Source organism: Pseudonaja textilis, chromosome 3 (assembly GCF_049901715.1).
Source record: "Pseudonaja textilis isolate UNSWEBS1 chromosome 3, rPseTex1.2, whole genome shotgun sequence".
NCBI classification, from domain to species: domain Eukaryota; kingdom Metazoa; phylum Chordata; class Lepidosauria; order Squamata; family Elapidae; genus Pseudonaja; species Pseudonaja textilis.
The window spans coordinates 136,065,961-136,080,043 of NC_141992.1; the positions used below are offsets into that span (position 1 = coordinate 136,065,961).

General features: G+C 36.4%; 1 protein-coding gene across 5 annotated transcripts in view; it reads left to right on the top strand.

Moving 5' to 3' along the window:
- The window catches only part of PHACTR1 (phosphatase and actin regulator 1), a 259,159-nt gene that overhangs the window by 199,683 nt on the left and 45,393 nt on the right, over positions 1-14,083 (top strand). For all 5 annotated transcript variants that reach the window (XM_087930868.1, XM_087930869.1, XM_026699598.2 and 2 more), the window contains exon 3: positions 13,634-13,714. In XM_087930868.1, the coding sequence (XP_087786994.1) occupies positions 13,634-13,714 (81 nt within the window). The remainder of the gene's footprint in view (positions 1-13,633; positions 13,715-14,083) is intronic.

Below are 14,083 nucleotides of genomic sequence, written 5' to 3' on the forward strand. Positions count from 1 at the left end.
TAAGTCAGCTACTTCCACAATATAGGCAGAAAGTAGGGATAGAAATTATGGAAATAAAATATTTAAAGATTAAGTGTAATGCAAAAAAAAATACCAACCCCAAAATGTTGTTGACAGGTATTCTGTGATGTCTTGCTTATTTAAAAGTAGGTATCAATCTGTATAAAATATCTATAGGCTAATGTATATGTGGAGAGGAAGCTCTCTATTTTAAGTTGAACTAAGAATCTATTATAGAGATGAGGACCTCAACTGTTAGCTTGCTTATTCTGAAGTCCAGTTGATCTTTTGACAGTAGATGACAATATCAAGATATCAGTTCTCTGTTTCTTAAGATTTTTTAAAAATGATTTTGATTGGATAGAAGAGCCTCTTCCAATTATCCATGACAGCAGCGCTGGAATTCAAAAGATTTTACTACCGGTTCTGTGGACGTGGCTTGGTGGGCGTGGCAAGGGAAGGATGCTGTAAAATCTCCATTCCCGCCCCACTCCTGGGGAAAGGTTACTGCAAAATCCTATTCCCACCCCACTCCACTAACCTGCTTTCCAGTTCTGTTCTCCTGTGCAGGGCAACAAAAGAAAACCGAGCCAATCAGCTGGGACTCGGGAGGCAGAGAATAGATGGGGGAGGGGCCAGTCAGAGGAGGCATTTGCCGGTTCTCCGAACGACTCAAAATTTCTGCTACCGGTTCTCCAGAACTGGTCAGAACCTGCTGAATACCACCTCTGCAGCAGAGTACAAATCAAAGTGGTGGCTTAAATCCATAAAGCTTTATAAGGTTTACATACCAGTTGTCTATGGGAAAGCCTCTTCCAAATTCTGCTTGCCAATCTGTTCATCCTTCATGTGAGATGATGTTTCAGGTACCCTCAGTTTGAGAGATGCAGAGGCTGTTCTCTGCTGCTCTGACATTTTAGAATAAGCTCTCTTCCCTCCCCCAAGATCCAGTTGACCTCTAGCTTAGACATCTTTCCAAGACAGTTAGAACATGCCTGTTCTGACATGTCTTTGGAGATTAATACCTGCATATTCCATGCCATCTGTTTGGCATTTTGTTCTCTTCATGCTAGCCTTGATTCTAATGAGTAATAGGATGTGTCTTTATGGTTTTGCAGCTTTAACAACTTAAATTTATGGAAAACTTAGATGTGTATGGCAGTCTGCAATAATGGAAAATAAATTAAAATGGGAGTGGAGAACAATTGGCTGGCCTGGTGACTACAATCCTGGAAGTAACAATTTATAGACAACAAAATCCATATTGCTACTATAAAATACGCTACTCAAGGATGATTTAAAAAGTCAAGATGACAACTCTCTAGTACGATCCAGAGGTTGCATTCAGCAGGTTCTGACCAGTTCTGGAGAACTGGTAGCAGAAATTTTTAGTAGTTCAGAGAACCGGCAAATACCACCTCTGACTGGAGATTTTACAGTATCCTTCCCCTGCCACACCCACCAAGCCACTATTTTTTATGTGTCACAACACTCATAAAAAGCAGTAAGAACTTCAATTGCACTGTCTCAGCTGCCCTCTTGACATTTTTAACCATACCCTGTGGACATCCCTGATGATATAAGGTATAGGTCCATGGTCCTCCCGAAAGAATTTTTGAATAAACTCAGAATTCAGAATATAGTGTCCGAATTCCAAATATACTTACCAGCCTAAGATTTGCCTATCCACACATTAAAATAACTAAATCAAACTGCCTGTCTTCTGTTTAATCAAAAAGCAATTATTTAATAGAAGTAAAAGCCTACAAGATTTCAGAAAGCTAATCTTCATAGGGTGCAGTTATGTCAGTTTTGTGTTGTTTTTTTATACACTGAATTATTCATTAAGTTTTACTCAAGTGGAAAATTCCTAGAGGCAACTTAAAACTGTTCAGGGAAAGATCAAGGGCATGTGTTCAAACTTCTGAAATTCCCTAGGTATTTTAAAGCAATTATTTTTGTAGATTGAGCATTATTCCATAAATCTTACAGTAAGCTGCTAAGATTTTCACAAAAATTGTTGCCATCTAATGCATACTTAGAAATAAGAATTGCTGAATATAATTTAGTTTTAGTCCCTAAACCCAGATAGTTTGAGTCTCATGTTTATAACAACGAATTATCTATTCTTGACCCTAAAGTAATCTATGACTAGGATAAACAGTGACTAATGCAATAGCCGTGGTGGCGCAGTGGTTAGAATGCAGTATTGCAGGCTAATTCTGCTGACTGTCAGCAGTTCAATCCTGACCAGCTCAAGGTTGACTCGGATTTCTATCCTTCCAAAGTCACTAAAATGAGGACCCAGATTGTTGGGGCAATATGCTGACTGTAAACTGCTTAGAGAGGGCTGTAAAGCACTGTGAAGCAGTATATAAGTCTTATTGCTGTTGCTATCCCAAATTTCCTTCAGATATCAGGAATATCTTGAGGAAGGGAATGTTGTACTGAAACCTATATATCTAGTTATAAGATATTTGCAATCACAATTTTTTATGATTTCATATTTAAAAAGCTAATATCAGACACGTAATTCTCCTTTTTGGACCGTTCCAAGTAAACCTGGTCACAGAATGCTTTTTCCAGGATCATTTTTGTCTATTTTGCAAGGCATGCTTTTGTATGTAAATAAATCTTAAAACAAAGAAATAAGCTTGTTAAAAATGGACCACTGTATATTGCTACAAGGACTTCAAGTCTCTCCCCGCAACTATGCATATACTGTGTAGGCAGGCATAGGACACCAATTATCTTAATTTGAATTTTTTTAAAAACGAATGTTTATGATTCTAAAGCAGAGCTTACTCTGCTTTTAAGCATTATGAACATTCTCGTTTCAACTAATGAATTAATTATTTTGAAATTTTAGCCATATTTAAACCCAATCCAAATATTACAAAATGGTCAGGGGGACTTCAGAAGACTTTCAGGCTGGATATTAAATTAAACAAAAATAGTTAGTCAGACTAGTCTGGAGTGAAAAAGTAATGGTGTTCCATTATTCCCAGTTCTCAACAAAATACAATAATACATGCACAAAATACTTATTTACTAATTAGTACTAGGTAACAATTACGTAGTTGACATAAATCTATACAAGTTTCATAAAATTAAAATAAAATCAACTTAACTTGAACTGACTCATCCAGACAACTTCAGTTCAGACAATTGACCTATCTGTTATTTTGGGATGGTGTCTAGACAGAAATTTTGGTTGGTTGCATCTGAAACACACTAAAGGAATCCATTAAATCAAGATTCTAATTCATAGCAAATTCTGGGCATTAGGAACATGGTGTTTCCAATCAGGTCCTGTATATATTTTCATATTTGAAGGAGGTGAAGGGAATCATGTTGCAAGTATTAGGATTCCTGTTTATCATGATTGAGTTTCATTCATTTATCTCTCCTGAACAGCCATCTGTACTTCATGTTGGTATAGTATATGAATATACTATACCTACGCTGTTTCATGTATGTCATAATTTGTAATTGAAGTTCAGCATTTACTTTTACAATATTCTTAAATCTCATTTAATGGGGAGGGTCTGACACGGAGTGGAAGTAAATTCCATTGTGAACTGATCACATGATCTAGGGAAATATAACTTTTTGATCTTTGAAAGCAAATCAGATTGTCTTTATTCCTATATTCCAAGTAAGCACCTATAGAATTATGACCTGACATTTTTTTGACTTGATGGAGGAAGTACTTTAATGTTTGGCACTTCAATTTCAAATAGCTTTTCCATTCAACTAAGGGAAAGATATTATATTAATAATATAATACAGTAGTTAAGAGTATATAGTTGCCTATTTGTTGAAGGAAGGAAAATTAAAATACATTCTCCATTCTGATAATTGTTTCATTTCCAGTTTTGTTTGAAAGAAACTGTGATATATGTTCTTCCTGCACCCAAAGGTAGGATTTGCCTTTTCAACAGCTTCATGATAACACTGGCTCAAATGTAACTTGTGCCAATAAGGACACCAGATTCTTTTCAAGTTTGCCACCCCCAAACCAGGTCTCCTATCCTCTACTTGTTTTTCATTCATAGGCAACCAGTCTCCTTTCTTCCCTTTTTTGAAAATGAGGGTAATATTTGGCTCTACTCCAGTCTTCCAAGAATGTTCAAAGATCACTGAGAATCAGAGGTGGTCTTCAGCAGGTTCTGACCAGTTCTGGAGAACCGGTAGTGGAAATTTTGAATAGTTAAGAGAACCGGTAAATACCACCTCTGACTGGAGATTTTACAACCTTAAATCTTGCCATGCCCACCAAGCCATGCCCACAGAACAGGTAGTAAAAAAATGTGAATCCCACCACTGCTGAGAATGGTTCTGTGATCATCTTTGCCATTTCTTCAATATATCCATTTTGTCCATTTGCAGAGCCCTAGAGTGAAATAGTAATCAAACTTTATGAAACAGCTGTTCCTTTTGCCTAGTTGGGGAACTGGGCCAGATGTCCTCTTTCATTTTTTTGGTACCACATTAGCTCTTCAGTTACTACACTTCTGTCATATTACAATCAGTAATAATTAGCAACAACATAAGTAAAATACTGTAGCATACCATTACAGGGTTTATTTCCATTTTATATTATCAGAATGTGATATTCAACTCAGTGAGCAGCAGAGTTGTGAAGAGGGCATTGCACTTCGTACTTGAACTATGCCGATTTTGTAAAAACACATTCTTTATGTGAATCCCCAGATATGGTTGACAAATAAAGATCTGGAGAAAAAAAGAGCCCACAGGCCTAGGAGATGCTTGTGAACAGGTAGTCTCAGAATATATGTTCCCTTGTAATTCATTCTTTTTTTTTCCCATCGCAGGAAATATTTGATATTGACCTATACCTACATATGGAAACATTATAAATATGTGTACACTTGTCTACAGTACTTGATATATGGTTATTATATTGTATACAGGACCACCAAACAATATGGCAGAAATTGAGGGTGCTATGATACAGAAAGTATGATCTTGGGGTTTTTTTGTTGTTTGCTTGCTTGCTTTTTTGCTTTTTTGCTTTTTTAAATGCTTTAATTCAATGCTGGGCTCATTTTAGATTCTTATTTCCTGGCAATACATATATATATTAATTATCTACAATTATATTATATACATTATATACAAAAAAATGGAGGAGGAACAGGCGAAGAAACCAGGGAACAGCAGAAAATAAATGTTTTGCTTTGGAAGTTGATAGCTATTATAATATGTAGAAAATGATTCAATTCATGGAAAACATGAATTGGGTCAGTGCAGTGTTATGTATTGCCAGGAAATAAGAATCTAAAATGAGCCCAGCATTGAATTAAAGCATTTAAAAAAGCAAAAAAGCAAGCAAGCAAACAACAAAAAAACCCAAGATCATACTTTCTGTATCATAGCACCCTCAATTTCTGCCATATTGTTTGGTGGTCCTGTATACAATATAGTAACCATATATCAAGTACTGTAGACAAGTGTACACATATTTATAATGTTTCCATATGTAGGTATAGGTCAATATCAAATATTTCCTGCGATGGGAAAAAAAAAAGAATGAATTACCAGGGAACTTATATTTTGAGACTACCTGTTCACAAGATCTCCTAGGCCTATGGGCTCTTTTTTTTCTCCAGATCTTTATTTGTCAACCATATCTGGGGATTCACATAAAGAATGTGTTTTTACAAAATCGGCATAGTTCAAGTATGAAGTGCAATGCCCTCTTTACAATTCTGCAGCTCACTGAGTTGAATATCACATTCTGATAATATAAAATGGAAATAATATATTACAATGCAATACAACCCAATACAATGCAATACAAGAGATAATATATTAAAATAAAATAAAACCATAATAAAATCACCATAATATGCAGCATATTATGGATATTATAAATTGATATCTAAGGAAGCTAACCATCTAAACCAGGGGTCAGCAACCTGCCACTCTGGAGCTGGATGTGGCTCTTTCATCTCTCTGCTGCAGATCCCTGTTGCTGGTGGGCTCCACAATTGATAGGGCTTTTGGTTAGAATAGATAGAGGAAAAAGGACACCGTGCTAGGAGGAGACTCTATGGTGGGGGAACTGGACTTCTGATTGGCTCCAGAATTGAACAGGGGCTTCCGGTTAGGACTTTTGTGGCTCTTTGGGTGTTTAAGGTTGCGGACCCCTGATCTAAACTAATCAAAGAGAAAAGCAAGCTGAAATTAAGGAGAAACTTCCTAACAGTGAGGACAATTAACCAGTGGAACAGCTTGTCTTCAGAAATCATGGGCGCTCCATCACTGGACATTTTGAAGAAGAGACTATACAGTCATTTGTCTGAAATGGTATAGGATCTCCTGCTAAAGCAGGGGGCTGGACTAGAAGACCTCTAAGGTCCCTTCAGCTCTATTTTTTTCTATTCTATCTAATTGCTTCTGGTGTGGCTGTGGTGTGATCATCCCAGGTGCCTTGAAATTTCCTTGGAAGACATTCTTATGCCTTCTATTTGGACCATTGATAGAATCACCAGATCTGGGATGTATAAATTGGATTATTATTGGATGGTGGAAAATCAGCAGAAAACCTCTGTTGAGTACCTGAATTTTCCAGGTGGCTTGATATCCATAGTTGCAATTAATCCAGGGGATATGATTGGGATGGCTATTTTTAGAACATCCTAATGTGGCTTGCTTTGCAGTTAAGAACTACTGACTAAATACATAATGTTCTTGCTATTCAACCAAGTAAAATATATTTTTTCTCACTTTGCTCCACACCTGTTTGAAACTGAGATTAAGTTTCTCTTTTTTAAATGCAACTCGTCCTTTCTATCTTCTCCTTCTTCCTGCATAGAAATACCTATTAATAGAAGTGTGAAAATACCCGAAATGGGTTTTGGAAGCCATTCATCACATTGTCATTATGTTCGCTCCTTCTTATTTTCTTTTGATATACCCTTTTTGTTTGTTTGTTTTAATTTGTTAGTTTTCTCATCTGGTCACAATGTCAATGATTATTTTTTTCTCTGTATGGCTGGAACAACCAGTTGGATGTACACATGAGTTTGCTGATGAAAATTGCAAATGAAAGAAACCTACATTGACACCGATGGATGACTTTGAAATCTGGATGCATGAGGAAGCATATTCACTAGGTTTGAAGCTTAATTGACACAAATAAATGGGCAATCTGAAGATCTTTCCTTCTGGAGAGATTTTGCTGGCCCAGATCCTCCCCTTTATTTTGGTTGACCTGGGCCAACCAGAGGTGGTATTTACCGGTTCTCCAAAATACTCAAAAATTCTGCTACAGTTCTCCAGAACCTGTCAGAACTGGCTGAATACCACCTCTGGATTAAGCTAATTTATGGTAAGGAAACATACCTTTCTCAGCCACTATGTCTGGGCTTCTGGCTTTCTGTCTGATTAAATCTATTTACTTATTGATTGATTGATTGATTGATTTTTGATTTATTTATTTGATTTGATTTGTCAATCGCTTACGAGATAATAGGTATAAGTATAAACATGAGTAGGAATACAGGAAGTAGGTACAAATAAATGGGGAAAATAGGACAGGGATGGGAGGCACTTATGCATGCCCCTTACAGACCTTTTAGGAATGGGATGAGGTCAATAGTGGATAGTTTGAGGTTAAAGGAGTGGGAGTTAGAGGATGTAACAACAGAGTCAGGTAGTGCATTCCAGGCATTCACCTCTCTGTTGCTGAAGTCGTACTTTCTGCAATCGAGTTGAAGTGGTTTACATTGAGTTTGTAATCTATACTGCAGGTAAAGGATAGGGACTAATAGATATATACTCTTTCCAGAAACTGTGCCAGCTTAACTGAGGTATATTCTTGAAGGAAGAATATACTTCACTTATCATTCATTTTTCTTGAAACCCATATGTGGCAGGGGCAACAACAGCGGCTTTATCTGAGGTCACATATAATTCTGGATATTTGTGTAGAAAAGTACTAGCATGGATGTTTCCCTTACAACAGAGGTGTCAAACTCGGGTCATCATCACGGTGTCACATGACGTATCAGGACTTTTTTCCCCTTTGCTAAACTGGGCAGGGGCGGAGCCAGCATGTGATGCATCCGGCCCGCAGGCCACAAGTTTGACACCCCTGCCTTAGAAGCTCTGTCTGGGTAAATGTTAGGAATAACAAGGTTACCTAACGTAGTTTGGGTAAAATAATATATATAAACTATGATAGTAAGTTTAAGTGTGTGTCACTTTAAACTGCAAAGCATGTAATTTTTGGGTGCGGTGTTGAACCGCCATAAGAGGGAGCAAGAGAACCTGTTTGATTGCTGACGATTCCTGACAATTACTGGTTTGATGGATTGATGGTTTGCTAATTGCGTGTTTCCTACTGCTGAGTTGCTGAACGTTGGAGGAAGAAAGGAGGTTTGACTTCTTCATATCTCTACTGCGAGTAGATATATTATGATATTTGTAAGTTTACTGACCTCTTTTTCGACACTGGACTTTGCAACTGTATAATCCCCGGACGGACTGAATTAGTGAATGATATATGGACTGTTTGACTATGCTAAAACTATTACTGGAATAAATTATTTAATTAGCACAGTGTATCTGTTTTACTGAGTGTAAGCTACAAAAACGTTTATCTCACATATTTTGCCTGCCTGCCTGACTGCCGTGAAGATTCTGCTAGGGTGTATCCCTAACAGTAAATATTTAACAGAAGCAAATGAAGGAAGCAAAATCATATGAAGATCAGCAGAGGTGTGTTGATATGAGAGATTTAAAAATGGTCAGGGAAATGAAACGTGGTTGGATTTGTTAAACAATGAGACAATAACATTAAAGTAAAAGACTTCAAGAGAGCTAAAAGGAATTATTCATGGCACTATGTAGCTTACAGCTATGATAGTAACAACTATCCCACACTCAAATTTAGATGTTATGTGTGGTGCTGGTTTTCTTGATAAAAGAGTGAAAAATCAAAATAGCTATTGATGCCTGACAGAATCACAGAAGCTATGCACCTGTTTCTCAGTGGGACTCAATACTTCAGTGATAGATTCAGCAGGCCTGACATCTTAAGAAACCCTTTGAACAGCATGTGTAATTATCTCTTGCAATGAACAGGAAATAAAGAGATTTGCAAATTTCCTGAAAGGTCACTGATTTTTTTTTTAATCCTCTGATGTGAACTGGCACCAGCAGGTATATACTACAATAACAACTAAACTGTGACCTTATTTGACATTTAATGCCTGAGGGGAAATTGACAGTTATTTATAGACTTTTTCCTATGAAATAAAAATTATACAAAATATAACTACAGAATCACAAAGGTGGCAATTTGAAAAATTCTCTTTTAAAATTCAATTCTCTCAAAGAAGGAAACTTATAGTAAGGCCTGGAAAGCATTTGAAAAGTGCTTACAATGCATGATGATAGGAGCAAAGTTTCGCTCCTGCTACCCCTGCAAAGCTCAGCACAGCTGCTGAGAGAGATTTCCCAGGTCATTTCTGCAAGTCTGCATAGGTGCTCTTTTTCACTGTTAAAAAAAATACAATTCTTGTTCTACCTACTGCCTGATGAATCCATAGTTTTCCATATAATGATAAATCCCACTTTTAAATATATAATTCAAAATCACCTTCCCATCTTCAAGCCATATTAATGTTCCCCAAACCATATTAACAAATATAAGGATTTGAAAGCCAAACAAAACAATACCACATCATACATGTAAGTGCCTTGTCTATTATTAATAAACTCCTCTATTTACATGGAAGCTTCAAACTATAGTGTCCCAAAATGTAAGTTTATCATGTGAATAATGACCAACCTTTGATTTCTGTCCAAGACTTTTTAGATATACTTTGTTGCTTTTACTACTAGAATCACAGTAGAATTATTGTTGTAATGAAGAGGAAACTAAGTGCCTGCCATGATATCAGAGGGGGTAGATTAATATAACTATCTAATTAGATAATTAATATAACTATCTAATTAAGAGGAGATGATTATTCAAAAAATTTCAAGTTGTGCAGAAATGGACAAATTAACCTTGGCATTAAAAGATAAAGACACTTCAATATATTCTGACAGCTGGAACAGTTGGTACAAATGGATTGATCAAAGGTAGGCTTCACACTAAAAGGCAAAAGAAGATATGATAGAATCTTAGTAGTGATATACAGATATATGTAAGGATTAATTGTGTATATGGTATAAAATAAGGATAAAAAAGGAGGTCTCACAAATTGTTGAAGATGAAAATGTTTTTAACTGTTTTCTATCTTTTTCTTTCTATTCTTTTTTTTTCCTGCTCTTGTCTTCTTTTTCTCTCTTGCATTTATGTGTGTGTTGTTGGTCTATTTTAATTGTAAAATCAATAAAGTATATTTAAATATATATATATATATATATAACTCTCTAATTTTGTCTATAATGCTTCTTGCATGATTGCTACTTATTTCAGATTGTTTAACTTCTATATATTTATTTTTTATTTTTTTTTTTTTATATTTAATGTGTCTAAAGCTTGGTGTCTGTTTTTCCTATATCATTGTTTAACTTCTTATGTTTACAATTAAAATGTTCTTTCATTCAGAATTAAAGGCAGGCACATCCAGTATTTTCAAAGTTGTCATTCCAAAGGTCTTTAATATCTTGGAAATAGTTAATCAACAAATGAGTTGATTAAAAAGTGAGGTTTGCAAACTTAGTGTGCTTAAGTGTCCACTATGGTTGCAAGCAAGATACTTAATCATGTCATCTCCGGGTACTCAAATTGGCAAAAAGCTGAGGTCCTGGGGTCTGCTCATTTGGAACAGTGGTCCAGAATACATGGGGAGGGGTTCCATCCCCCCTTTTCCTGAGACATTCTATGGAACCATTATGCTCATTGGTTCCTTGCTGCTTGCCATGATATTGATTCCACTTTTGCAGAGTTTTCCTCAAAAGGTTCACCATAACTCCTCTGGATATCCAGAGCTCATAGAGCGTATTTCAAACATTCTGTATTGAATTGAATAACTTGGGGTGATGGTATGTGAGCAAGACCTTGAGACGCAGGGCAAAAAATGCTGCAAATGGAATGGTCATATAAGAGCAGACAAAGCCTTCAGCTGCATAATAGGCAGGGGTGAGATTCAAATTTTTTAACAACCAGTTTTGTGGGTGTAGCTAGGTAGGCATGGCTAGGTGGGTGTGGCCATGTGCCTGGGTGAGCATGGCTTCTTCTTTTTTGCAGCACTCTTCCCCTCCCACACATTCTGTTTTGTTTTGTTTTTTTTACCTCCTGGGCCTCAGGGAAGCCTCAGTTTTTGCTCCCAGGAAGCTTCCTTGAGGCCCAGGAAGGCAAAAAGTGGAGTGCAGGGAGGATGTGCAGCCTCCCCCCGCTCCATTTTTTGGCTTCCTGGGCCTCAGGGAAGCCACCTGGGGGGCGTTTTTGCTCCCAGAAGGCTTTCCTGAGCCCAAAAAGGCAAAAAAAATGGAGCACGGAGGGGTGCAGCACCATCACCACCCCCGTGCTTGCCCTTTTTTGCCTCCTGGGCCTCAGGGAAGCCTCCTGGGTGAAGCAGAACGACAGTGAGGGCGATCCCAGCGCAGCTGATCATCGGAACAGCTGATTGTCAGGAGGGGGGAAAAAAAGAAATACCTTAAGGAGTGACTGGGCAGGGAGAATGCAGTCAGCGTTGTCGTGCATGCCTGATAAGGAGTGACTAGGCAGGGAGGTGAGGAGCAGGTGGGGAGGGGCAGGGCCAGCCAGGGGCATGATTTGCTGGTTCTCCAAACTGCGCAGAATCGTAACAACCAGGTCTATAGAACCGGTCCAAATCGGTAGAATCCCACCCCTGGCTGAGAAGGAACCTTCCCTAGCTTTTCAGAGTGTAAAGGAGACAGTGAGAGATTTGTACTTGCAGACTTACAAGATTCTGTTAATGTAGTTTTACAATAAAATCGAATTAGTAGTTTTACAATAAAATAGACCAGAAGGGGAAAATTGGTCGTTTTTCCCTTCTGGGTCTATTTCAGAAGAATGACACCTAATAGACACCTAATATTAATAAATTTTGGCATAAATATTCATAATGATAAATAATGTATAAAATATCATCCGCATATAATTCCAACTGAAATTTTATTCCTAGAGTATCCTTATTAAAACAGAGCAGGAATTCCAAGATCAGGTTCACTATATGAGTTAATCAAGGGATTTCTTGAGAAATAGAATGGGTCAACTTAAGCGGTAAAGTGATGATTAGAAGAGAAATCAAGATATTATGAAAAAATGCTGGTCAAAGGATTGAAATACCATATTTTGATCGAATTAAAAAAAAACTCACAAAAGCCTATTTCCTGAATAGATAGACATAAGCAGCTTCCTATTTATCTTCAGAAGAACCATATTATTATTATTGCACACAAAAATGACAAGTATACATAGCAGGCAAGATAACCATGCTGGGTTTCATATCACAAATCACTAGTTAAACACTTCCCAAGTGTTTAGGACTACGTGATGTATCAACGAATTATGTGAGCAGATCTCAGTAAGGTGGCCTTCTGCAGCTGACCAATGGTGATCTTGTCAGGGCCAATTGTTTTTAAGTGCTTGCCTAGGTCTTTAGGGACAGCATTATTATTACTATTATTATTATTATTATTATTATTATTATTATTATTGTTGTTGTTGTTGTTGTTGTTATTTGTTTGTTTGTTTTAAATCATTAATTCTCCTTAATGATTTTCTTTGGATTCAGTATTGGAAATTTAAGCATTAAAAATTAGAACTGATTTATGATTAATTGGTTTATTAAAAATAGAATCATCATTTCTGCTGAATTATTCGTCTATTCTTGGTAGTCAAAATAATATTACTGTGTTATTGTTACTGGAGTTTCAGTTGAGAAACTAATAATTTACCAGGTCTTTCTCCTCACTAAGCTCAGCAACTTCTGTCTCAATTGAATCGATTACTACAAAATTCAACTCCAATATTTTTTGACTGAAAGCATCAAGTCTTTGTTTTAGCTCCAAAAAGCTTTAATTCTCAGATATATATGTGTAAAGAGAATTCTAAAAAAATCCATAATCCATAGGAGAGAGCCTTTAAAGTTGTTGGCTTTCTCTCTCTGTGTTCTTTTCATTTTGAATCAGGGAATAAATTCATCACCAGCTCAATCTCTCAGCTGTTCTTCAACAGTCTGAAGAAGCTGCTGTCCCTCTGAAGAGGAGGAAGTGATTCCTGATTTCAAACCTATAATTAATCTAATGAAAGCTACTACAAAGCTGTAATTTAGTCAAAGAAAAACAAAAGAAGTTTTCTGCTTACTAATTAAGCAATCAAACAATCAAAAGATCAGATGATCTCCTTGGAAATTCATAAATTCAGTTCAACACCACACCAATCAAAAATTTTAACATTAAAGTCAGATGTAAAATCAATAAATAGGACAATAAGGGCAGATACCTTTTCATAAAGTTAAAAATATTGGCAAAAATAGAAGTAAAAACATTTCAATGATTTGGGTTTCTTCAGGTCTTCAGGATTATACAAGTACTTCAAGGGATTAATATTTTTGCTACAGTTTCTTAATATTTTTTGAGTTTATTATTTCAACTTGTACTTTCCCCCTTTTGCTAGCACTTGAAAGAAAAATATCAATGAGGCAAAGCAGAGAGGAACTTATCAAGAGAGGAGTTCTGAAGGAAATATTTGATAAAGGTAAGAAACACCGTCAACTCACAGTGGGAATTGAATGTGGGGAAGTGGATAATATTGTTTGTTTTTGCAAGAATTTCATGTAGCAAGTCCAGGACTTGGATCTGGATTTTTATAATAGCTGGACTCCAAACTACCAATACAATAAACAATAAATTCAAATAGACTCAGGTGCAGGTTTTGTATTAAAATTAAAAAATTATTTGATTGGTGTTGGAATATTTTCTAGCTCAATTATCCATATTTTACAGCATTAAAAGAGAGAGAGAAGCTCTGTTCACATTTTTACAAGAAAAGGCAACCATAGAGACCATAAAATCCTATTCAAGTTTCAGATGTTCAGTGTTACAAAATATTTAGATGAAATATTTC